Here is a 24,626-nt window from a genome sequence, read left to right on the forward strand (position 1 = left end):
ACATGAGTAATATCCCAACAATTCCGGAGAGTCAGGGGGCAGAGTTGAATATGGTAGCCATCACAAAGGAGAAAGTGCTAGAGAAACTAAGAGGTCTAAAAATTGATAAATCCCCAGGCCCAGATGGGCTACATCCTAGAGTTCTAAAGGAGATAGCTGAAGAAATAGTGGAGGCGTTAGTTATGATCTTTCAAAAGTCACTGGAGTCAGGGAAAGTCCCAGAGGATTGGAAAATTGCTGTTGTAACCCCCCTGTTCAAGAAGGGAACAAGGAAAAAGATGGAAGATTATAGGCCAATTAGCCTAACCTTGGTTGTTGGAAAGATTCTAGAATCCATTGTTAAGGATGAGATTTCTAAATTCTTGGAAGTGCAGGGTCGGATTAGGACAAGTCAGCATGGATTTAGTAAGGGGAGGTCGTGCCTGACAAACCTGTTAGAGTTCTTTGAAGAGATAACAAATAGGTTAGACCAAGGAGAGCCAATGGATGTTATCTATCTTGACTTCCAAAAGGCCTTTGATAAGGTGCCTCACGGGAGACTGCTGAGTAAAATAAGGGCCCATGGTATTCGAGGCAAGGTACTAACATGGATTGACGATTGGCTGTCAGGCAGAAATCAGAGAGTTGGGATAAAAGGTTCTTTTTCGGAATGGCAACCGGTGACGAGTGGTGTCCCGCAGGGTTCCGTGTTGGGGCCACAGCTGTTCTCTTTATATCTGATCTAGATGACGGGACTGGGGGCATTCTGGCTAAATTTGCCGATGATACAAAGATAGGTGGAGAGGCAGGTAGTATGGAGGAGGTGGGGAGGCTGCAGAAAGATTTAGACAGTTTAGGAGAGTGGTCCAAGAAATGGCTGATGAAATTCAAGGTGGGCAAGTGCGAGGTCTTGCACTTTGGAAAGAAGAATAGAGGCATGGACTATTTTCTAAACGGTGACAAAATTCATAATGCTGAAGTGCAAAGGGACTTGGGAGTCCTAGTCCAGGATTCTCTAAAGGTAAACTTGCAGGTAGAGTCCGTAATTAAGAAAGCAAATGCAATGTTGTCATTCATCTCAAGAGGCTTGGAATATAAAAGCAGGGATGTACTTCTGAAGCTTTATAAAGCATTAGTTAGGCCCCATTTAGAATACTGTGAGCAATTTTGGGCCCCACACCTCAGGAAGGACATACTGGCACTGGAGCGGGTCCAGCGGAGATTCACACGGATGATCCCAGGAATGGTAGGCCTAACATACGATGAACGTCTGAGGATCCTGGGATTATATTCATTGGAGTTTAGGAGGTTGAGGGGAGATCTAATAGAAACTTACAAGATAATGAATGGCTTAGATAGAGTGGATGTAGGGAAGTTGTTTCCATTAGCAGGGGAGACTAGGACCCGGGGGCACAGCCTTACAATAAAAGGGAGTCACTTTAGAACAGAGATGAGGAGAAATTTCTTCAGCCAGAGAGTGGTGGGTCTGTGGAATTCATTGCCACAGAGGGCGGTGGAGGCCGGGACGTTGAGTGTCTTTAAGACAGAAGTTGATAAATTCTTGATTTCTCGAGGAATTAAGGGCTATGGAGAGAGAGCGGGTAAATGGAGTTGAAATCAGCCATTATTGAATGGTGGAGTGGACTCGATGGGCCGAATGGCCTTACTTCCGCTGCTATGTCTTATGGTCTTATGGGAAATGAGCCTGTGTGCAGTCTACCAGCCAGAGGCGGCAGCAGTGAGGAGGTCACACATCCTGCACTTACACTTGACATAATTTAAGTGGGCAGCACGGTAGCATTGTGGGCAGCACAATTGCTTCACAGCTCCAGGGTCCCTGCTTCGATTCCAGCTTGGGTCACTGTCTGTGCGGAGTCTGCACATCCTCCCCGTGTGTGCGTGGGTTTCCTCCGGGTGCTCCGATTTCCTCCCACAGTCCAAAGATGTGCAGGTTAGGTGGATTGGCCATGATAAATTGCCCTTAGTGTCCAAAATTTCCCTTAGTGTTGGGTGGGGTTACTGGGTTGTGGGGATAGGGTGGAGGTGTGGACCTTGGGTAGGGTGCTTTTTCCAGGAGCCGGTGCAGACTCGATGGGTCGAATGGCCTCCTTCTGTACTGTAAATTCTATGAAATCTGTGAAACCAAGCACCCTCTATGTGCGGACTTTTGCCGCCAAATCACGGAGGAGAGCTGCTTCCATTTTGTAGCTGCTGGCAAGAAAGGCAAGAGGATTGTGAAGATTAATCATTTTCTTACAAGGAAGAGACAGACAGAGCCTCACAGCGCTAGGGACCCTGGTTCAATTCCGGCCTTGGTTGACTGTGTGTAGTTTGAACATTCTCTCCGTGTCTGCGTGGGTTTCCTTCGGGTGCTCCGGTTTCCTCCCACAGTCCAAAGATGTGCAGGTGAGGTGGATTGGCCATGCTAAATTGCCCCTTAGTGTCCAAAGATATGTAGGTTAGGATACAGGGTTGCGAGGATGGATGGGGGAGTGGACTAGGTATGGTTCTCTTTCGGAGGGTCGGTGCAGACTCGACAGGCTGAATTGCCTCCTTCTGTACTGTAGGAATTCTCCGGTTCCATATGTTTCAGGTTTTGAAAGTGGTGGGTGAAAAATTCCTTTTGAGGTTGAGACTCAAGACCTGTGACAGTACATTAAAAACACACCCAAAGCCCATGAGGCTGTCAGCATTCGGGAGTAGCATCTGCCAGCGCTGAGTAAAACAAGCATTTTGTTGCGGTTGCTCTTTACGACCACCTACATGTGTGAGGTTGGATTTTCCGTTCTCGCAAAGATGAAGACGGCACAAAGGAACTGGCTGAAGTCTGCACCTAATATGTGTAGCCATCTGGGATGGCCACTTACAACAAGAAACGTGGACGTTCGCAAAGCCTAAAGAGAAATATGGCCAATGTAAGATTCAGGCAGGCACAGAGCCTAAATGTATATTCGTGAGCAGAGAATCCAGACATCATCGAAACCCCCAGTCGCTTTGCGTTTTAATGACCCATCTCCGTAAGACAAAAGAATGGTACTCAGGTATCTGATACGATTCCAAACATTTTGACGCCACTCCCCTTAGTAAGGAAGCATGAACAGCAAGGTCAATGACCGCTTAGGACACGCCCAGCCATCAAGGCACCCGCCCCTTTTTTGGCTCAGATGTATGGCAGCGATCGAGAACTGCCCAATTAATTGGGTCCAAACCTAAGGACCGCCCAAAAGAGCACAAACCCTCCCCAAGGATAAAGAGAGACACTGCCATGTGTTCGATCTCTTTTGGACCGGCGCTCCGGCAACGTCTATCTCCAACTGTAGCACCACGACCAGAAGCAAGTCCATGTTCAACGCCCGCTACCAGACGGATGAGCCCAGCTGAACCGGTTACTTCTGCAGACCCAGCAGATCCAGATTCGAACAAAGGCCACTGTTCCTCGGACATAAGCCGGGTACCTGAAGTTAAGTACAGGTTGTCATAGTGTTAGGTGTAGTTTAGCTCGTAGTGTTTATGTTGCATGTATAAGTTAATCTTGTGTGTAAATAAAGTATTATTGAACTTGAAGTAACTAACTGGTTGTTGGGTCTTTGATCGATATCCGGTTGAACCTTGTGGTGGTATCATTTGATACCTGGCGACTCTGAAAGCAATATCATATCAATATCTAGACAAAAGAAGGGCAATCTTATTGACTGCCATATTTATAGCGAGTAAATATAGCAACATATATGCATTGCCCTCTCCTCCTGTGAACCTGATTGGAGTGAGATTGTGAGGACCAAGCAAGCTCCCTTTTCACATTAAAGGTAAGTGAATGTGGCGTGGGTTATGAAGGTTGGCCTGTGTGTCCCCCAAAGGTCAGCTGGTTGGCAAAAGTGGGTCCCGGGAAAAAGAGTTTGAAAAACACTGGCTTATCACTCTCCAAATGTCTGGCTTAAGTGGGTGAATTCCAGGTTGTTTTTTGTCTCTTCAAATCTGGCCCAGGCAGCACATTCTAGGGAGTCAATCAGGTGATCTGCCACATCTAGGAAGCAGTCTCCATCTCAAGGCATGGTTATATAGACAGGGCAGTACCCCCTTGGAATGGTTCTGGTGACTGTCTTGTGGATGGCTCTGCAGAAGCCACTCTAAGTCAGCTTTATTCCAGGATGATATCACAACACCTTATTCCAATACCTTGTTGTATTCCTCCCAGTTAGGTTTTTGTAGGTTCCACCACTTCTTCTTTGAGCTGGTGACGATTGGTAGTTGAAGTCCAATACGGATCAGAGATGGCCTCCACTGGGTGTGTGCATAGTTGGGCAGTATTTGGCACAATGATGGAAGCGGATTATTGTGTACTGAGTTAACCCAGCACAAATCAGGAGAGTAATCACGTTTCCACCAAGCAGAGTGAAAATCTCCAGGCTATTTGGGATTATGGATGGGAGCAAGATCATGTTGCCAGCTTCATGGGGTAGCAGTGGTGGTGACCTGCATGGGTGATAGTCATTCACAATCTTTCCTTCTCCACCATCCTGAGACCTTCTTCATTACTCCAGTGTTCCCTACAACTGACCCACTCTATCTTTCTCCAGAACCACGGTTCACAGCTTTCTGATCTTTGGATCATAGAATCCCATAAATTATTCCGCCGGTGGAAGGGTTGCCGTATGAGAAGTGATTAAACAGTTTGGGCTTATACTCGTTGCCATTTAGAAGGATCAGAGGGGATCTGATCGAGGTGTATAAAATACTAAAAGGGATTAAGTAAAATTAGGCCAAATGTTTCCCCTTGTGGGACACTCAAGAATAGAGGTCATGGATATAAGTTGAGAGGCAGTAAGTTTAGAACTGAGATGAGGAATAACTACTTCTCGTGGAGGGTGGTAAATATGTGGAACTTGCTGCCCCACAGTGCGGTGGAATTTGAGTCATTAATGGTTCCAAGAAGGAGATATATTTCTGATTTAAAAAACAAGTTAAATAATAATCATCTTTATTAGTGTCACAAGTAGGCTTACATTAACACTGCAATGAAGTTACTGTGAAAATCCCCGAGTCACCACATTCCGACGCCTGTTTGGGTACACAGAGGGAGAATTTAGAATGTCTAAATTACCTAAGAGTACATCTTTCGGGACTTGTTGGAGGAAACCGGAGCACCCGGAGGAAACCCACGCAGACACGGGGAGAACGTGCAAACTCCACACAGACAGTCGCCCAAGGCCAGGATTGAACCCGGGTCTCTGGTGCTGTGAGGCAACAGCGCTAACCACTGTGCCACCATGTCGCCCATTGCGAAGCAAACTTTGAAGATATACAGGGTATTGTAGTCCATAGAAGCCTTTCGGCCCATCATGTCTGCGCCAGCCGTAAACCAACCAACTATTCTAATCCCGTTTTCCAGCACTCCGGTCCGTAGTGTTGCATGCCATGGTGTTTCAGATGCTCATCTAAATGATTCTTAAATGTTGTGAGGATCCCTGCCTCTACCACCCTTGCAGGCAGCGAGTTTGAGATTCCCACCACCCTTTGATTTGATTTATTGTCACATGTATTGATATACAGTGAAAAGCATTGTATCTTGCATGCTGTACAAACGATGCACACCGTACATAGGGAAGGAAGGAGAGACTGCAGAACATAATGTTACAGTTATAGCAAGGTGCAGAGAAAAGATCAACTTAATACGAGGTAGATCCATTCAAAAGTCTGATGGCAGTAGGGAAGAAGCTGTTCTTGAGTCGGTTGGTACGTGACCTCAAACTTTGGTATCTTTTTCCTGACGGAAGAAGGTGGAAGGGAGTATGTCCTGGGTGCCTGGGGTCCTTAATTATGCTGGCAGCCTTTCCGAGGCAGCGGGAATTGTAGATAGAGTCGATGGATGGGAGGCTGGTTTGCGTGATGGACTGGGCTACATTCACGACCTTTTGTAGTTTCCTGCGGTCATGGCAGTGCAGGATCCATACCAAGCTGTGATACAACCAGAAAGAATGTTTTCTCTGGTAGAAAGAATGCTTTCTACGGAAAATGTCTTTCCTCAAACCTGCCTAGTGAGAAATGTGAATATATAAATGGCAGCCGCTAATTTCCACCTGTTTGTGGCAAGCATTTGCTGTTGCTATGCCAAACAGCCTTTAAGGAAGCAAGGGAAAAAAATTGCAAAGGGTTGGGTGAGGCACTACATCCGTGTTGAAGCGGGATGTGGATGCTGGAGCCTGCGTCCCTCCCCCAGGAGCAGCCTCTCCGGCGCACCAGGCTCAACGAACGCGGAAGTGCTGCCTGCCTGCCCTCTCACACTAACTTGCTACCGCAGGGGGGGCGGAGCCAACCGATTGGTGGAGCCTACGCTTCCAGCCCCGCCCCCTCTGGCAGGTGGATGGGCGACGTCACAATGGCCGTAGGGTTAGGTTGCACCCTGTTTATAAGGAGGCGAGCCGGCGAGCACAGCCGAGCGGCTCCGGAGACTGGCGGGCGGGAGGGCGCAGCCGAGCGGGCGGTTATTATTTTAAAATCAGTATTCCGGGCGGATCTGAGCCGTTAATCGGTCGGCCGCTGAGGAGATTGTTCGAGAAGCGGCCGTTTGGAGGCCGATGGTCGCCGGCCACTGGCTGCTCCCCCCTGACCGGGATGCAGTGAGTTCGGGGCGGCGGGTTGTCATCGCCCGGCCCGGGTTAGCGGCGGGCGGCGGGGCCCGCTCCCTCCTCACTGATCGCCGGGGCCCCGCTCACTGATCCCCGGGCCCCGCCTGTCGGTCTCTCCGCCCGGCCCGCTCCGCCATGATGTTCGGCAACAGCCGCCGGGGGGGCCGCCTGCCCTCGCTGCTGCTGGTCGGCCTGCTGCTGCTCCTGGCCGGGCTGGCCTTCAACTACTGGGCGCTGTCCGGCCGCCACTCCCGCCTCCAGCTGGAGGTGACCGAGCTACAGGTGCAGGTAGGGCGGCAGCGGGGGCACCTGGGCGCGGGGGGCACTGCACGCCTGGATGGGGGCGCTGCACATCTGGGTGGGGGATGGGGGGGGCATTGCACATCTGGGCGAGGGGATGGGGGGCACTGCACATCTGGGCGTGGGGATGGGGGGCACTGCACATCTGGGTGTGGGGATGGGGGGGCACTGCACATCTGAGCGGGGGGATGGGGGCACTGCACACCTGGAGGGGAGATTGGGGGGCACTGCACACCTGGAGGGTGGATGGGGGGCACTGCACACCTGGAGGGAGATGATGGGCACTGCACACCTGGAGAGGGGGATGGGGGGCACTTCACACCTGGTGGGGATGGGAGGGCGGTGCACACCTGGGGGGTGGATGGGAGGGCACTGTGCACCTGGGGGAGGGGATGGGGGTGCACTGCACACCTGGGGTTGGGGATAGGAGGGCACTGCCCACCTGGGGTTGGGGATAGGAGGGCACTGCCCACCTGGGGTTGGGGATAGGAGGGCACTGCCCACCTGGGGTTGGGGATAGGAGGGCACTGCCCACCTGGGGTTGGGGATAGGAGGGCACTGCACATCTGGGGTTAGGGGGCACTGTACACCTGGAGGGGGATGGGAGGGCACTGCACACCTGGAGGGGGGCTGGGAGGGCACTTCACACCTGGAGGGAGGGATGGGGGGCACTGCACACTGGTGGAAATGGGGGGCTACTACACACCTGTGGTGGGGGAGGATAGGGGGCACTGCACACCTGGTAGAGGATAGGGGGACACTGCACACCCTGGGGCACAAAAGGGGGGCACTGCACACCTGGAGTGGGCACGATAGGGGGCTCTGCACACCTGGGGAGGGTGCACCTGGGTGGGCACTGCATGCCTGGGGTGGGCACGATAGGGGGACACTGCACACCTGGGGGGCATTAAGGCTGGGGGCACTGCCCACCTGGGGGGGTGGGGGCACTTCACACCTGGGGGGGTGGGGGGCACTGCACACCTGGGGGGGAGGTGGGGGGCACTGCGCACCTGGGGGGGGCGATCGGGGCACTGCACGGATGAGTGGCACTGCACACCTGGGGGGGTTGGGGGCACTGTGCATCTGGGGGGGGGGGATAGGGATGCACTGCACACCTGGGGTGGGCACGATGGGGGGGGGCACTGCCCACCTGGGGGGGTCACCACATCTGGGGGGGGATGGGGGCACTGTTCACCTGGGGGGGGCACTGCACACCACAGAGACACAAAGGGAACATGCAGACTCCGCACAGACGGTGACCCAAGCGGGAATTGAACCCGGGACTCTCGCTCTGTGAAGCAACAGTGCTAACCGCTGTGCTACTGTGCCGCCCAGGATGTTGCTCCTGTACCGTGGAATGTGGAAAAGTTCTAATTAGGACATGTGCATCATCACTGGTGAATTGGCTTTATGGCAATACCATGTAGAGTTCTTGCTATTGTTATGAACCCCACTGATGTTCAATGTGAAGGTATCCCAAACTTCGCACACCGGTTCTAAACTATTATTTTTGTGATTTAGAAAAAAATGTGAGGAAAGGGGGTGGTCTTGTAAATTATTCACAAATTTTCACAGTAACTTCAATGCAGTATTGTGTAAATCTGATACTTATTTTTCTACACAAATGCTTCCTTATCTGCGAGCTCTGCTTTGCAGCTGGGTGTTTGACATGGCCAATCCACCTAACCTGCACATCTTTGGGTTGTGGGGGTGAGACCCATGCAGACAGGGGGAGAATATGCAAACTCCACATGGACAGTGACCGGGGCTGGGATTCGAACCCAGGTCCTCAGCGCTGTAGTCCCAGTGCTAACCACTGCACCACATGCCACCCCTTTTTCCCCGGTCTCCCTATAACTGACCCCCGTCTCTGTAATACTCACACCCGTCTAGCTATAACCACCCCCCCTAGTCGCCACATTCCCGTGCCTGTTCGGGGAGGCTGGTACGGGAATTGAACCATGCTGCTGGCCTGCTTGAAAAGCCAGCGATTTAGCCCAGTGTGCTAAACCAGCCCCTGAAATGCATTACCTCACATTTGTCCGGATTAAACTCCATCTGCCATCTCTCCGCCCAAGTCTCCAAACAATCTAAATCCTGCTGTATCCTCCCTCCCCGGTCTCCCTATAACTGACCCCCATCTCTGTAATACTCACACCCGTCTAGCTATAACCACCCCCCCTAGTCGCCACATTCCCGTGCCTGTTCGGGGAGGCTGGTAGTTAGAGGGTGGGGGGTGGGCAGGTCTGGAGAGCAGTAGGGCTCTTTAACTTTCCAAATATTGACTGGAAACACTATAGTTCGAGTACTTTAGATGGGTCCATTTTTGTTCAACGTGTGCAGGAGGGTTTCCTGACACAGTATCTAGATAGGCCAACAAGAGGCGAGGCCACATTGGATTTGGTACTGGGTAATGAACCAGGCCAGGTGTTAGATTTGGAGGTAGGTGAACACTTTGGTGATAGTGACCACAATTCGGTTACGTTTACTTTAGCGATGGAAAGGGATAGGTATATACCGCAGGGCAAGAGTTATAGCTGGGGGAAAGGCAATTATGATGCGATTAAGCAAGACTTGGGATGCATAGGATGGGGAAAGAAACTGCAGGGGATGGGACCAATTGAAATGTGGAGCTTGTTCAAGGAACAGCTACTGCGTGTCCTTGATAAGTATGTACCTTTTCAGGCAGGGAGGAAGTGGTCGAGCGAGGGAACCGTTTTTACTAAAGTAGTTGAATCACCTGTCGAGGAAGAAGGAGGCTTATGTAAAGATGAGACGTGAAGGTTCAGCTAGGGCGCTTGAGAGTTACAAGTTAGCCAGGAAGGACCGAAAGAGAGAGCTAAGAAGAGCCAGGAGGGGACCGAAAGAGTGAGCTAAGAAGAACCAGGAGGGGACATGAGAAGCCCTTGGCAGGTAGGATCAAGGAAACCCTAAAGCTTTCTATAGGTATGTGAGGAATAAAAGAATGACTAGGGTAAGAGTAGGGGCAGTTAAGGACAGTAGTGGGAAGTTGTGCGTGGAGTCCGAGGAGATAGGCAAGGCGCTAAATGAATATTTTTTGTCACTATTCACACAGGAAAAAGACAGTGTTGTCGAGGAGAATACTGAGACACAGGCTACTAGACTAGATGGGATTGAGTTCATAAGGAGGAGGTGTTAGCAATTCTGGAAAGTGTGAAAATAGATAAGTACCCTGGGCCGGATGACATTTATCCTAGGATTGTCTGGGAAGCTAGGGAGGAGATTGCAGAGCCTTTGGCTTTGATCTTTATGTCATTACAGGAATAGTGCCAGAAGACTGGAGGATAGCAAATGTCCCCTTGTTCAAAAAGGGGAGTAGAGACAACCCCGGTAACTATAGACCAGTGAGCCTTACTTCTGTTGTGGGCAAAGTCTTGGAAAGGATTATAAGAGATAGGATTTATAATCATCTAGAAAGGAATAATTTGATTAGGGATAGTTATTTCATTTCATTTTTTCAACACGGTTTTGTGAAGGGTAGGTCGTGTCTCACAAACCTTATTGAGTTCTTTGAGAAGGTGACCAAACAGGTGGATAGGGGTAAAGCAGTTGATGTGGTTTATATTGATTTCAGTAAAGCGTTTGAGAAGGTTCCCCACGGTAGGCTATTGCAGAAAATACGGAGGCATGGGATTGAGGGTGGTTTAGCGGTTTGGATCAGAAATTGGCTAGCTGTAAGAAGACAGAGGGTGGTGGTTGATGGGAAATGTTCAGCCTGGAATTCAGTTATTAGTGGAGACAAGGATACCAATATTTTGGTATTGGTTGGGGATTGGTGTCATGAAAACGAATTTGCCCTTTGTCAGAGAGATGGAACTCAAACCCAAAGGCCAAGTGCTTTATGCACTTCCTGATTCTGCAAATTGAATTATTTTTTCCTAATATACAATTGCAAAATTAAAGTTGCACGATATTTTTTGATTTAAACATTAATGTTTTTAATGAACACAGCTAGTGATTGAAATGTCTTAATTGTTGTAACGGCATTAGTTACAGATTATGAAATAAATGTTAATAGATCATTGTATTTCAGATCCTGTTTGTGTAATATTACCTCAGCAGCCACAAGGCTGTCTTGTGTATAATGCATGATTATTGTGGTTCAATCTAGTACCTTAGCATTATTGGTTGCTATCCACCATGTGTCTCAGATTGAAGTTCCCATTGTTGCTCGAGAGAAAGGGATGCCAATGAGTCACCTGATGATTACAGGGTCAAAGGGGAAATCATTGAGTACCTTGTGTTGCCCTATTATGTATTTCTTTTCTTTTCATGTACTGTTGAGCTGCTCACAGAAAAATACTTTTCACTGTACCTTGGTACACGTGACAATAAATAAAATCCAATCCGTCCATCCAATCCATAGGCGGCACGGTAGCACAGTGGTTAGCTTCACAGCTCCAGGATCCCATGTTCGATTCCCAGCTTGGGTCACTGTCTGTGTGGAGTCTGCACGTTCTCCCCGTGTCTATGTGGGTTTCCTCTGGGGGCTCCGGTTTTCTCCCACAGTCCAAAGATGTGCAGATGAGGTAAATTGGCCATGCTACATTGCCCTTCGTGTCCAAAAAGGTTGGGTAGGGTTGTGGGGATAGGGTGTGGGTTTGGGTGGGTTGCTTGTTCCAGGGGCCATTACGGACTCGGTGGGCAGGGTGGCCTTCTTCTGCACTGTGAATTCTATGATCGATAATAACCATAAACTTTATTCATGCACTTAGCACACCGTTCGTGACATCAGTTAAGAAAGACCTGCAAGCTCTTTTCCAGAGCAATGTATCTCTGGTATCCAGGGAAGTGCATTCTGAAGTTGATTGTGGCAGCACAAGACAGATATTTATAATAAAGGTTGGCAGAGTATATTGTGGATGGAACATCAGTAAAGTTTTATTGTGAAGAAAAGAATAGGAGCTTATATTCGTTGGCATTATTGTTTAGCAATTAAATGTCGGGCAAGAATAAAGTGGTTCTTAAAAAAAATCTTTGCAAAATTAAGTTACATTTAACCCTATCGCCAGTGAAATTAACATGAATTGTGGCATTCTGATGAGCTATTTTGGGAGTTTTCCCCCTGTCTGTACGTGTCCAACCCTTCTAGCTCACCTCAAGCCTTTTTATTCATTTTGGAGCGGTATGGTTCTATGGGATGTCTAGCCTGATTCTGATCCCATCCAGAATGCATGGTTAATCAATAATGGGAGCTATGGTTATGTTTTTTAAATCTCCTCCTTTAATCCACTCTTGACATTTAATTAGATGTAGTCTGTGAAACTCTCTTGTTGCTGAACATGGATGAAAGTAGATGGTGCACATTGCAGTATCGGGAGCACTAGCTTGATATTCACTGTGGAAAGCCAACAGCAGAGGTCAGATAGCTTGGAAACTTTTGATCATCTGACCTACCGTTTCCTTGTGCGGCTTGGTGCCATATTTTGTTTTATAATGTTCTTTAGGACATTTTATTATGTCGGTGGCACTATATAAATAAAAGTTGTAAGTTTCCTTATTCTCTGCTCCACTGAAAACTGTCTCAGCATCTTAAATCATCTTCGTAATTACATTTTCAGGTGAACGTATGTTATGCATTACTTTGTCTACTATTAGGGAGTGCTCAAAACACTCGTTGTCAATTTATAAAAACCCATATAATGTTGGCCTGAAAACCACACAAGTGGTTCAACCTGATTTTCAAATCTGTCCCTCCAAAATGAACCAACCTAATGTTTTTTCATTTTCATGTGTTGCTGTCTTCATAATTTTGTCATGCATCCCTACATTTATTTGATCGTCCATACCATTTTGACACTCTTTCCAAAAATAAGTGGCCTGCCTCTCTCTTTATTCTACCAAAATATTCCACTTCCGAAATGAAAATTTCCTTGAGGTTGTTTCAAATGTGATCCTTTCGCAAACTGTTTATATTTTTGCATTTAATTGCCTGTTCCAAAAAAGCTCCATATAACCACATGATATAAACTGCAGATGTAGAATATCGGTACAATGAGGTCACAAGATGACATTAAGTTGATCTTTTCTCTGCACCTTGCTATGACTGTAACATTATATTCTGCAGTCTCTCCTTCCTTCCCTATGTACGGTATGCATTGTTTGTACAGCATGCAAGAAACGATACTTTTCACTGTATACTAATACCCACCCTCCTCCTCTAACCTAATAATAAGATCCATTGGTGTGAGGTAAGTGCCATATTATATTATTATTATTAGCATTATTATGTTATATTATTAGCATTGCGCAGGTCAAGGAGACACAGCCTGAGTGAGAGAGATACAGACAGTGAGAATTTGGTAGTTTGGTGCAGTGAGGTAACCAGGAAAGGTAAGTGGTTAATCTAATTGTGCTGTTTTTCAGTTAAAAGTGCAGGGTAGATTAGTGTCTGATTGGCTGAAGCTGCCTCCACCATAAACTTAAATTAAACTAATTAATTAATTAGTGATGGCTGGTCAGGTGATGTGCTTGAGCTGCTTGATGTGGGAGCTGGCAGATCCCATTGGGGGAAAGACAGTAGAACAGCAATGGCAGGAGTTTCTGGGAGTAATTGAGGACACAGTACAGAGGTTCATCCCAAAGAAAAGAAAGGTTACCAGAGGGGGGATTAGGCAGCCATGGCTGACAAAGGAAGTTAGGGAATGCATCAAAGCAAAAGAGAGCCTATAATGTGGCAAAGAGTAGTGGGAAGTCAGAAGATTGGGAAATTCAAAAACAAACAGAGGATAACAAAGAGAGAAATAAGGAAAGAGAGGATCAAATTTGAAGGTAGGCTAGCCAGTAACATTAGGAATGATAGTAAAAGTTTCTTTAAATACATTAAAAACAAACGGGAGGCAAAAGTTGACATTGGGCCGCTCCAAAATGATGCTGGTAATTTTGTGATGGGAGACAAGGAAATAGCTGAGGAACTGAATAAGTACTTTGCGTCAGTCTTCACAGTAGAAGACATGAGTAATATCCCAACAATTCCGGAGAGTCAGGGGGCAGAGTTGAATATGGTAGCCATCACAAAGGGGAAAGTGCTAGAGAAACTAAGAGGTCTAAAAATTGATAAATCCCCGGGCCCAGATGGGCTACATCCTAGAGTTCTAAAGGAGATAGCTGAAGAAATAGTGGAGGCGTTAGTTATGATCTTTCAAAAGTCACTGGAGTCAGGGAAAGTCCCAGAGGATTGGAAAATCGCTGTTGTAACCCCCCTGTTCAAGAAGGGAACAAGGAAAAAGATGGAAAATTATAGGCCAATTAGCCTAACCTCGGTTGTTGGCAAGATTCTAGAATCCATTGTTAAGGATGAGATTTCTAAATTCTTGGAAGTGCAGGATCGGATTAGGACAAGTCAGCATGGATTTAGTAAGGGGAGGTCGTGCCTGACAAACCTGTTAGAGTTCTTTGAAGAGATAGCAAATAGGTTAGACCAAGGAGAGCCAATGGATGTTATCTATCTTGACTTCCAAAAGGCCTTTGATAAGGTGCCTCACGGGAGACTGCTGAGTAAAATAAGGGCCCATGGTATTCGAGGCAAGGTACTAACATGGATTGACGATTGGCTGTCAGGCAGAAGGCAGAGAGTTGGGATAAAAGGTTCTTTTTCGGAATGGCAACTGGTGACGAGTGGTGTTCCGCAGGGTTCCGTGTTGGGGCCACAGCTGTTCTCTTTACATATTAATGATCTAGATGACGGGACTGGAGGCATTCTGGCTAGGTTTGCCGATGATACAAAGATAGGTGGAGGGGCAGGTAGTATGGAGGAGGTGGGGAGGCTGCAGAAAGATTTAGACAGTTTAGGAGAGTGGTCCAAGAAATGGCTGATTAAATTCAAGGTGGGCAAGTGCAAGTGGTTCATAATGCTGAAGTGCAAAGGGACTTGGGAGTCCTAGTCCAGGATTCTCTAAAGGTAAACTTGCAGGTAGAGTCCGTAATTAAGAAAGCAAATGAAATGTTGTCATTCATCTCAAGAGGCTTGGAATATAAAAGCAGGGATGTACTTCTGAAGCTTTATAAAGCATTAGTTAGGCCCCATTTAGAATACTGTGAGCAATTTTGGGCCCCACACCTCAGGAAGGGCATACTGGCACTGGAGCGGGTCCAGCGGAGATTCACACGGATGATCCCAGGAATGGTAGGCCTAACATACGATGAACGTCTGAGGATCCTGGGATTATATTCATTGGAGTTTAGGAGGTTGAGGGGAGATCTAATAGAAACTTACAAGATAATGAATGGCTTAGATAGGGTGGACGTAGGGAAGTTGTTTCCATTAGCAGGGGAGACTAGGACCCGGGGGCACAGCCTTAGAATAAAAGGGAGTCACTTTAGAACCGAGATGAGGAGAAATTTCTTCAGCCAGAGAGTGGTGGGTCTGTGGAATTCATTGCCACAGAGGGCGGTGGAGGCCGGGACGTTGAGTGTCTTTAAGACAGAAGTTGATAAATTCTTGATTTCTCAAGGAATTATGGGCTATGGAGAGAGAGCGAGTAAATGGAGTTGAAATCAGTCATGATTGAATGGTGGAGTGGACTCGATGGGCCGAATGGCCTTACTTCCGTTCCTATGTCTTATGGTCTTAATACATGTGACAATAAATCAAATCAAAAAACGTTCTGTGGATTAGGTTTGAAGGGTTCTGTTTGTTTCAACTTCTAACTTACTGTGATAGACATTTACAGTGCAGAAGGTGGCTGTTTGGCATGTCTTGTTTGTACTGGCTCTTGAAAGATCTCTCCACCTAACCCATGGCTCTTTCCCTGTAGTTTTAAAAATGTCCCTGCCCTGTTTAAAGGCAGGGATTGTGTTTCCCCAATATAAATTGGTCTTTTATTAAAGTAAGACTTTGTGAAGAGTGCAGCTCTGAGAAAAGGTTGGCCTTTGTTACAGAAGCAAACAATGCTGGTGTTCAACTTGTGCCAATTGGCCTCTGGCCCAGATACGTTTTTTTATTCATTCATGGGACGTGGGCGTTACTAGCTAGGCCAGCATTTATTGCCCATCCCTAGTTGCCCTTCAGAGGGTGGTGGTGAGCTTCCTTCTTGAACTGCTGCAGTTCCTGAGGTGTGTCTAGGTACACGTGCGCTGCTATTGGGAAGGGAATGCCAGGATTTTTACCCAGCAACAGTAAAGGAACAGTAATATATTTCCAAGTCCGATAGTGAGTGGCTTGGAGGGGAACCACCAGGTAGTGGGGTTCCCAGATATCTGCTGCTCTTGTCCTTCTAAATGGTAGTGGCTGTGGATTTAACAGAGGTGCTGCCTAAGGAAATTTGGTGAGTTACTGCAGTGCATCTTGTAGATCGTACACACGGCTGCCACTGCATCGGTGGTGTAGGGTTTGAATGTTTGTGGAAAGAGTAGTAATCAAGCAGGCTGCTTTGTCTTGGATGGTGTCGCTCATCTTGAGTGTTGTTGGAGCTGCACTCATCCAGGCACGTGGAGTGTATTCCATTACACTCCTGACTTGTGCCTTGTAGATGGATGGGCAGGCTGTGGAGTTACTCACCGCAGGATTCCTAGCCTTTGACCTGCTCCAGGGACTGTTAGTCCAGTTCAGTTTCTGGTCATTGGTAACCCTCGGAATGGTGATGGTGGGGAATTCAGCGATGTGTCAAGGACGATGGTTAGATCCTCTCTTGTTGGAGATAGTCATTGCCTGGCTCGAATGTTACTTTGACAGCCCAATCCTGGATATTGTCCAGTTCTTGATGCAATTGGACATGAACTGCTTCAATATCTGAGAGTTGCAAATGGTGCTGAACATTGTGCAGCCTCTAGCAAATGTTGACTGATCAGAGATAATGAAGGTTAGAAAATGTCTTTACTATCAGATTAAGCTGTTTGCATTTTATATGCACACCCTGTAATTTTGTAATGCTTCCTTGTTTTTGGTCTTCAAGGGATAACATGCCACTGCAGCAGTTGAAAACCCCTGGCTTTTATATCCATTGAATCAAGCTTTTCTTCACTCTAATATTTTACAACTTAATAGCGTTATCTGAAAGAAATGCTTCCTGATACAATGGAAAATCAGCAAACTGTAATGTCGTACTGTACTAAAATCGGCTGTTATATTTATCTTTGTTTTGATAGCTTTAGTTTCTGTTTTCTGTTCATGCTGAATTGGGAGCTAGGCTTGTGAAAGATAAGTAAGTAATCTTCATGGAAGATATCACATTCTTGTCACAAGACAGCACCTGGTTTGAATCTGAAACCTTCAAATGCAAGTAGGAAAAATTGAAATTGGGTTTGTGGATAAACTTTACCCTGTGTTAAATTAGAATGCCTTGAGCAAGGGAAAATATTTTTACTTTTGTATATCTATTTAAGTGAATAATTTCCATTTCCTGTATCTGCAGTGTTCCCCAAGCAATGATTGGGTACAGAGCAATGTTCCCTTGATGTCACAGCAATGAGTCTCAACCCATTGTCTGGAGCATCCCTCCCTGATGAACTGAACAAGTTCTATGCCCACTTTGAGCAGTCAACCAGTCAGCCAATGCATCAGTGCCACCTGCCCCAACAGCCCTGGACATGCCCATACCCACTATTACAGCTTCAGAGGTAAGAGCTGCCTTCTTGAAAGTGAATCTGCGGAAAGCGACAGGCCCCAACAGAGTCCCTGGGCGAGCACTCCGAGCCTATGCAGATTAGCTAGCAAGTGTATTTGCAGACATCTTCAGCACCTCACTCCTCTGCTCCGACGTCCCCAGTTCCTTCAAGAAGACCACCATAATACCAGTACCAAAGAAGAACAAGGTAGCCTGCCTCAATGACTACTGACCGGTGGCCCTGTCATCAGTTATCATGAAATGCTGTGTGCGGCTAGTCATGAAATTGATCAAAGTTAGCCTCCCAGACGGTCTCGATCCACTGCAGTTGCGTATCACCACAACCGGTCCACAGCAGATGCTATCCCCCTGGCTCTACAATCAACACTCAAACACCTCGACAACAAGGACTGTTGTTCATCGACTACAGCACTGCCTTAACACCATCAAACCGACAAGACTTATAACCAAACTCTGCAATCTTAAGTTCCTGGGGTTCACCATCACCAACGGTCTGTCCTGGTCCACTCATGTTGATGCAACAGTCCAGAAAGCCCAATAATGTCGCTACTTCCTACAGAAGCTAAAGAAATTCAGCATGTCTGCATCAACTGCCACAAACTTCTATAGATGTGCCATAGAGAGCATCCTATCCGGCTGCATTACAACTTGGTTTGGCAACTGCTCGGTCCAAGATTGCAAGAAACTGCAGAGTCTGATGAACTCAGCCCAATGCATCACACAAGCTTGCCACCCTCACGTTGATTCTGTCTCCACCTCCCGCTGCCTCAGGACGGCCAACAGCATTATCAGAGATCCCTCCCACCCAGGCTTTGCCTTCTTCAAGACCCTTCCATTAAACAGAAGATACAGAAGTCTGAAGACCCGCACATCCAGACATAGGAACAGCTCCCCCCCCCCCCCCCAAGCCACTAGATTCCTCAACGACGACTCCTCGGACTGATCTGTTCCCTGTAAGAACACTGTTCACGACGCCCTATGCTGCTCTTGCGCGTGTATTTGCTTTGTTTGGCCCCTTGTTCCGCACGGTAACCAATCACTGTCGATGTACCATTTGTCAATGTTCTCTGTTGATTATTCTTTTTTTTTGTCTACCATGTACGTGCTGTGTACTTTCCCTCGGCCGCAGAAAAATACTTTTCACTGTACTTCGGAACATGTGACAAATCAAATCTAAATCAAGCAAGACCCCCACATTAGTGCGTTACCTCTTAAAAGAGCTCTGAGGGTGTTTTTAAAAAAAAAAACTTCTCCAGCCAGCATATAGGCATATGGATTCTCAGTGAGATTTCTAATTTACTGCCCAATTGTAGGCAGTGTTATGATTTCGATTGGCTTGCTAGATACCGGGTGAAACTCTACAAACACGTTCCATGTATAACCCTAGTATTTTCACCCTGTCCAATCTGACATGTATTCAAAATTGGGTCCCAGAGTTTCAATATTTTGTACAGACACGATGAGAAACATGGTATCTTTAAGCAAGATCTAGAAAATCTAATGGCAAAATTAGGTGGGTGTCTTGTTAATGTCTGAAATACCTTGTATTTAGTTTTGGGGATTTTAATAATTGTGCGTGGGGGGGCAGAGGGATAGCACAGTGGTTAGCACTGCTGCCTCACAGCCCCAGGGACCCGGGTTTGATTCCGACCTCGGGTGGCTGTGTGGAGTCTGCATGCTCTCCCTGTCTCTGAGTGGGTTTCCTCCGGTCTCTACGATTTCCTCCCATAGTCGGAAATGTGCAGGTTAGGCGCATTGGCCCTTAGGGTGGGGTTGCAGAAATAGGGTGGGGTTGCAGAAATAGGGTGGGGGATTGGGCCTAGGTAGGATGGTCTTTCGAAGGGTCAATGCAGACTCGATGGCCTCCTTCTGCAATGTAGGGATTGTATGAGGGTGGCACAGTAGCACGGTGGTTAGCACTATTGCTTCACAGCACCAGGGTCCCAGGTTTGATTCCCGACTTGGGTCACTGTCTGTGCAGAGTCTGCACGTTCTCCCCGTGTGTGCGTGGGTTTCTTCTGGATGCTCCGGTTTCCTCCCACAGTCCAAAGCTGTGTAGGTTAGGTGGATTGGCCATGCTAAATTACCACATGGGGTCCAAATGGTTAGGTGGAGTTATGGGGATAGGGTGTGGGCCTGGGTAGGGTACACTTTCAGAGGGTTGGTGCAGACCCGATAGGCCAAATGGCCTCCTCCTCTGATGATATAACATTACGTGCCCTAGAGTCCACTGGCACTGTTCATTAAGCTCAATTTTGCGGAGATTTCCACTTCCGGTGGTGGCCATGAGCTGAGCGGTGGCTTTCATCTGGAAACATCTTTTTGACCGAGGAACAAGCAGGAGACCAATCCAACTGACCCCTCATCAACAATTCACTCTATGTTGGGATGCCGGTGAACTAACAGTCAAATCACAAGGGAAGCAAAAGCAGAGCGAAAGACCCCAACCTCTGACCCGGGTGATCTGCGTGGCAATGCAAATCGACCCAGGAGAGTTGCAAACGTCATCGATGGAGGAGCTGATGGAGTTCATCTCGACAGAACTCTCAAAAGCATAGGAAGGTGGCAAAGGATGACCTCATGTCGGTGAAGAAGTTGAGAATTGAGACCACGCTGGCTCCCATAATGAACGATAGATTGGGTGGTGCGACAATCCGGGAAGTGGAGAAAGCGGCCACTGAACAGGACTAACGGATCGCCTTGCTCGAGGCAGAGATAAGGTTGGTGGCAATCCAAAAGACACTAAGGGGCATGATAGATGACCAGGAGAATGGGTCCCGGTGTCAAAACCTAGACCGTTGGACTACCAGAGGGCACAGGAGCCCAACCGAGTTGGTATCAAAGATGCTCGGAAAACTGGTTGATGCTCGGAAAACTGGTTGGGGAGGAGGGCTTCAACAAACCCCCAGAGGTAGAGGTAACCCCCCCCCCCCCCCTCCATCTTGGTTCAAAACAATTCTGGAGAAAACCAAAGGTTTTATTTGCTTTATGGAAATTCTGTGCATTATTTTGTACTTAGAAATTTGTCTTATGATATAACATTTTAAACTCTGGTGATTGGAGTGAGTTGTGACTAAGAAATTTCGAACATGATGAAGAAAATGAATGAATCCATGTGGTTGTATTATGTGGTTTATGATCGTGTATGACAATTTCTGACCTGCAAATAAAAGTACAAGGCTAAGAGAACAGGTTAATATAATTGTTCTGGATTCCTCTTGCAATTAGCCAGCCCAAATATAATGGGTTGAAGGCTCTACTGCGCCCTAAAGTTAAGTAAAATCTGGAGATGTTCTGTGATCTGTGAGGAGGGTGGTATAGAACTTCAAAAGGACACAGACCAGTTAGGGAATGGAATCAAGGAGCCCTAGCTAAACTGGAGTCAATGGGAATCGGTGGGGGGGAACTCCACTGGTTGGAGTCCTACCCGGCACAAAGGAAGGTGGTTGTGGTTGGAGGTCAATCTTCTCCACTCCAGACATCACTGCAGGAGTTCCACAGGGTAGAGTCCTAGGCCCAACCATCTTCAGCTGCTTCATCAATGACCTCCCATTTAAGGTCAGAAGTGGGGATGTTTGCGGGTGACTACACAATGTTCAGCACCATTCGTAACTCCTCAGATATTGAAGCAATCCATGTCCAAATGCACCAAGACCTGGACAATATTCAGGCTTGGGTGACAAGTAACAAGTTACATTCATGCCGCACAAGTGCCAGGCAATGACCATCTCCTACAAGAGAGGATCTAGCCATCGCACCATGACATTCAATGGCATTACCATTGCTGAATCCCCCACAAGCAACATCCTGGAGGTTGCCATTGATCAGAAACTGAACTGGACGAGCTACATTAAAACTGGCCACCAGGGCAGGTCAAAATGATGAGGGATCTGGACAAAGTAGACGGGGATAAACTGTTTCCACTTGTGAAAGGATCGAGAATGAGAGGGCACAGAATTAAAGTAGTTGGTAAAAGAAACTAGTGATGTGAGGAAAAACGTCCGCATGCAACAAGTGGTGCGGCTCTGGATGCATTGCTTGAGTATGGTGAAGGCAGGTTCGATTGAAGCATTCGGTAGAAAATTAAACTGTTATCTGAGAAGGAGGAAGGTGCAGGATTATTGTGAGAAGACTGGGCAAATGGCACCAGGTGAGTTCCTCATTCAGAGAGCCAGTACAGACATGATGGACCACTGGCCTGCTCCTGCGCTGTAATGATTCTGTCAATCTGTACAAGGCATAGCTAATTAATGCTGCCTCGTAGCATTCTGTGCTAGGTTAATTTTGGTATTATTGTCAATTTTTAAAATAATCAAACTGTCTTCAGTAAGTCCAAATGTTGCTATTATGCAGCTAGCCAAAAACTCTCAGTAGCTCTGAAGATCTGGGGCTGCAGGCTGTGGCTCATTTTGCATGGCTGTGATCACAGTTTAAGTAAGAAAAAATTAAAGTAACCTGCCTTTAATTAAAAGAAAGACCTTCCTTCCTCGTTAAATTTAAAATTTTAGCCCTGACTTCTCAAAATATTGCATTAGCAAAAGCATCAATATTTTCAAATATATGCTCTTCTGCAGCTGTGGTTTTTGATGAGTGGGTTTAATTTTTTTAATTATAGTAGCTGAGAGACGGTTCACATTGGATAGGAAGCATTTTGGATAGGAAGCATTTTATTCTCTGGGTCAATACATACAAAGTTTTTTTTTAAACCATTGTCCTTTTTTAAAATGTTTTTTTTATTGGATTTTGGAACAAAGTATATTTGCCGTTATGTACACAAGAACACAAGATATGATATATTTTTTCTCTGTCCCTGTGGATGTCAGGTTAATTAACATTTCCCTGCCCCCCCCCCCCCCCCGTGGTTCCTTCCTCTTAGATTGAGCTGTTTTCCCCCCTCTCTCCCTCATGCTTTGGCTGCTTTCCCATGGTTCCTGGCTATTCTTCTTGTTTGTTGGCCACAAACAAATCCCGGAACAATTGGGTGAATGGCTGTGGAAGCTGTCGTCTGACCCTCTGATGGCGAATTTGATTTTCTCCATTTGGAGAGATTCCGAGAGGTCGGACAGCCAGTCTGCAGCTTTGGGTGGTGCTGCTGACCGCCAGCCGAACAGATTCTACGGCGGGCGATCAGGGAGGCAAGGGCGTCTGCCCTCCTCCCCAGAAATAGATCATAGATTATCATAGATTATCATAGAATTTACAGTGCAGAAGGAGGCCATTCGGCCCATCGAGTCTGCACCGGCTCTTGGAAAGAGCACCCTACCCAAGGTCAATACCGCCCCCCTATCCCCATAACCCAGTAACCCCACCCAACACTAAGGGCAATTTTGGACACTAAGGGCAATTTATCATGGCCAATCCACCTAACCTGCACATCTTTGGACTGTGGGAGGAAACCGGAGCACCCGGAGGAAACCCACGCACACACTGGGAGGATGTGCAGACTCCACACAGACCGTGACCCAAGCTGGAATCGAACCTGGGACCCTGGAACTGTGAAGCAATTGTGCTATCCACAAGGCTACCGTGCTGGCTGGTCTGAAACTCCGAAGACCGCCACTTTCGGGCATGGCTCCACCTCACCCCCACCACTTTGGACATTGCCTCGAAGAAGGCAGTCCAGTACTCCACAAGGCTGGGTCAAGACCAGAACATGTGGGTGTGGTTGGCCGGGCATCCTTGGCACCGTTCACATCTATCCTCCACCTCCGGGAAGAACCTACTCCTACGAGTTCGTGTTCAGTGGGCTCTATGTACCACTTTTAGTTGCGTCAGGCTGAGCCTTGCACACGTGGAGGTGGAGTTGACCCTATGCAGTGCTTCGCTCCAGAGTCCCCACACTATTTCGATCCCCAGGTCGTCCTCCCATTTCATTCTTGTTGCAACATTGCCCAATCCTATCCATTGTCATTTGGATTCCTGGCTAATTCTTCCACCCTCTCTTTAGTTAGTCATCAAGTTTCCAGAATGACCAGACGAGCCCCGTATTTTGAAAGGGGTGGTGGACCCAGACGTCTAATGGAAGCTAAATATTAGAGGTTCTTTACTTAAAAAATATATTTTTATTGAAAATTTTCATTTGTAGCCATCCACATCAAACAGCCCAGACAACAAATATTACATCGTATAATATGTCAAGAAACTCACACAACCAACATATAAATTCCACCTAAAGAAAGACAAAGATAACCTCCCCACCCCCATCCTTCCCATTAGCAGCTGATGGTGATTAACTCTTTTTAAAGTAGGAAATGAATGGCTGCCAGCTCGGGGAGAATCCCTCCATCGACCCCCTAATAGTGTACTTGACCTTTTTCCAGAAATTCCATGAGGTCCCCCAACCAGGCCAAGGCACTGGGCGGAGCGGATGATGACCATCCCAGCAGAACTCTCCTCCGGGCTACCAGTGAGGCAAAGGCAAGAACATGTAACATAATCACTCTTCTCCAGGTTCAGTTTATACCCCGAAAAGGGGGCAAAGCTCCTCCTTAGTTTCATTATTTGGTTCATAGAGGAGGCTGGATCCGTAACATGCAAGAGCAGGTCATCAGCATTCTTCCCCTCCATTTTCCCCCGAAGGCCTTACCGCTAACGCAAACAGGAGCAGTGACAAAAGGGCACCCCTGCCTCATACCCCCTACTCAATTGAAAATAGCCAGGCTTCTCTCATTCGTACGTACACTGGCATTAGGGGCTCTATACAGTAGCCGAATCTATGAAATTAACTTCTTCCCAAATCTAAATCTCCCAAGCCCCTCAAAAAAAAGTAATCCCACTCTATCCTATCTAAATCTTTCTCAGGATCCATAGATATTTAAAATTAAAAAACTTTTAGAGTACCAATTCGTTTTTTCCAATTAAGGGGCAATTTAGCATGGCCAATCCACCTATCCTGCAGACCTTTGGGTTGTGGGGGTGAAACCCACGCAAACACGGGGAGAATATGCAAACTCCACATGGACAGTGACCCAGAGCCAGGATTGAACCTGGGACCTCGGTGCCATGAGGCAGCAATGCTAACCACCGTGCCACCATGCTGCCCTCGCATCCATAGATATAATCACCTCCGTAGAGGGGCAGAGGACATTCAACACACACTGTATATTAGCCATCGCCTGCCGCCCCTTTAAAGCCT

General features: G+C 47.3%; 1 protein-coding gene across 7 annotated transcripts in view; it reads left to right on the forward strand.

The window, feature by feature from the left end:
• Positions 1-6,404: 6,404 nt before the first annotated feature.
• golm2 (golgi membrane protein 2) overlaps positions 6,405-24,626 on the forward strand; it is a 129,090-nt gene continuing 110,868 nt past the window's right edge. For 4 of the 7 annotated variants that reach the window (XR_011933852.1, XM_072470395.1, XM_072470398.1 and 1 more), the window contains exon 1: positions 6,405-6,893. Coding sequence is in view for 6 of the 7 variants with exons in the window: in XM_072470395.1 (XP_072326496.1) it covers positions 6,741-6,893 (153 nt within the window). In the remaining variant the exon portion in view is untranslated. The remainder of the gene's footprint in view (positions 6,894-24,626) is intronic. The other 3 variants (XM_072470396.1, XM_072470400.1, XM_072470399.1) reach the window with 2 other exon arrangements.

The sequence above is a fragment of the Scyliorhinus torazame genome, chromosome 12, assembly GCF_047496885.1.
Source record: "Scyliorhinus torazame isolate Kashiwa2021f chromosome 12, sScyTor2.1, whole genome shotgun sequence".
Lineage (NCBI taxonomy): Eukaryota > Metazoa > Chordata > Chondrichthyes > Carcharhiniformes > Scyliorhinidae > Scyliorhinus > Scyliorhinus torazame.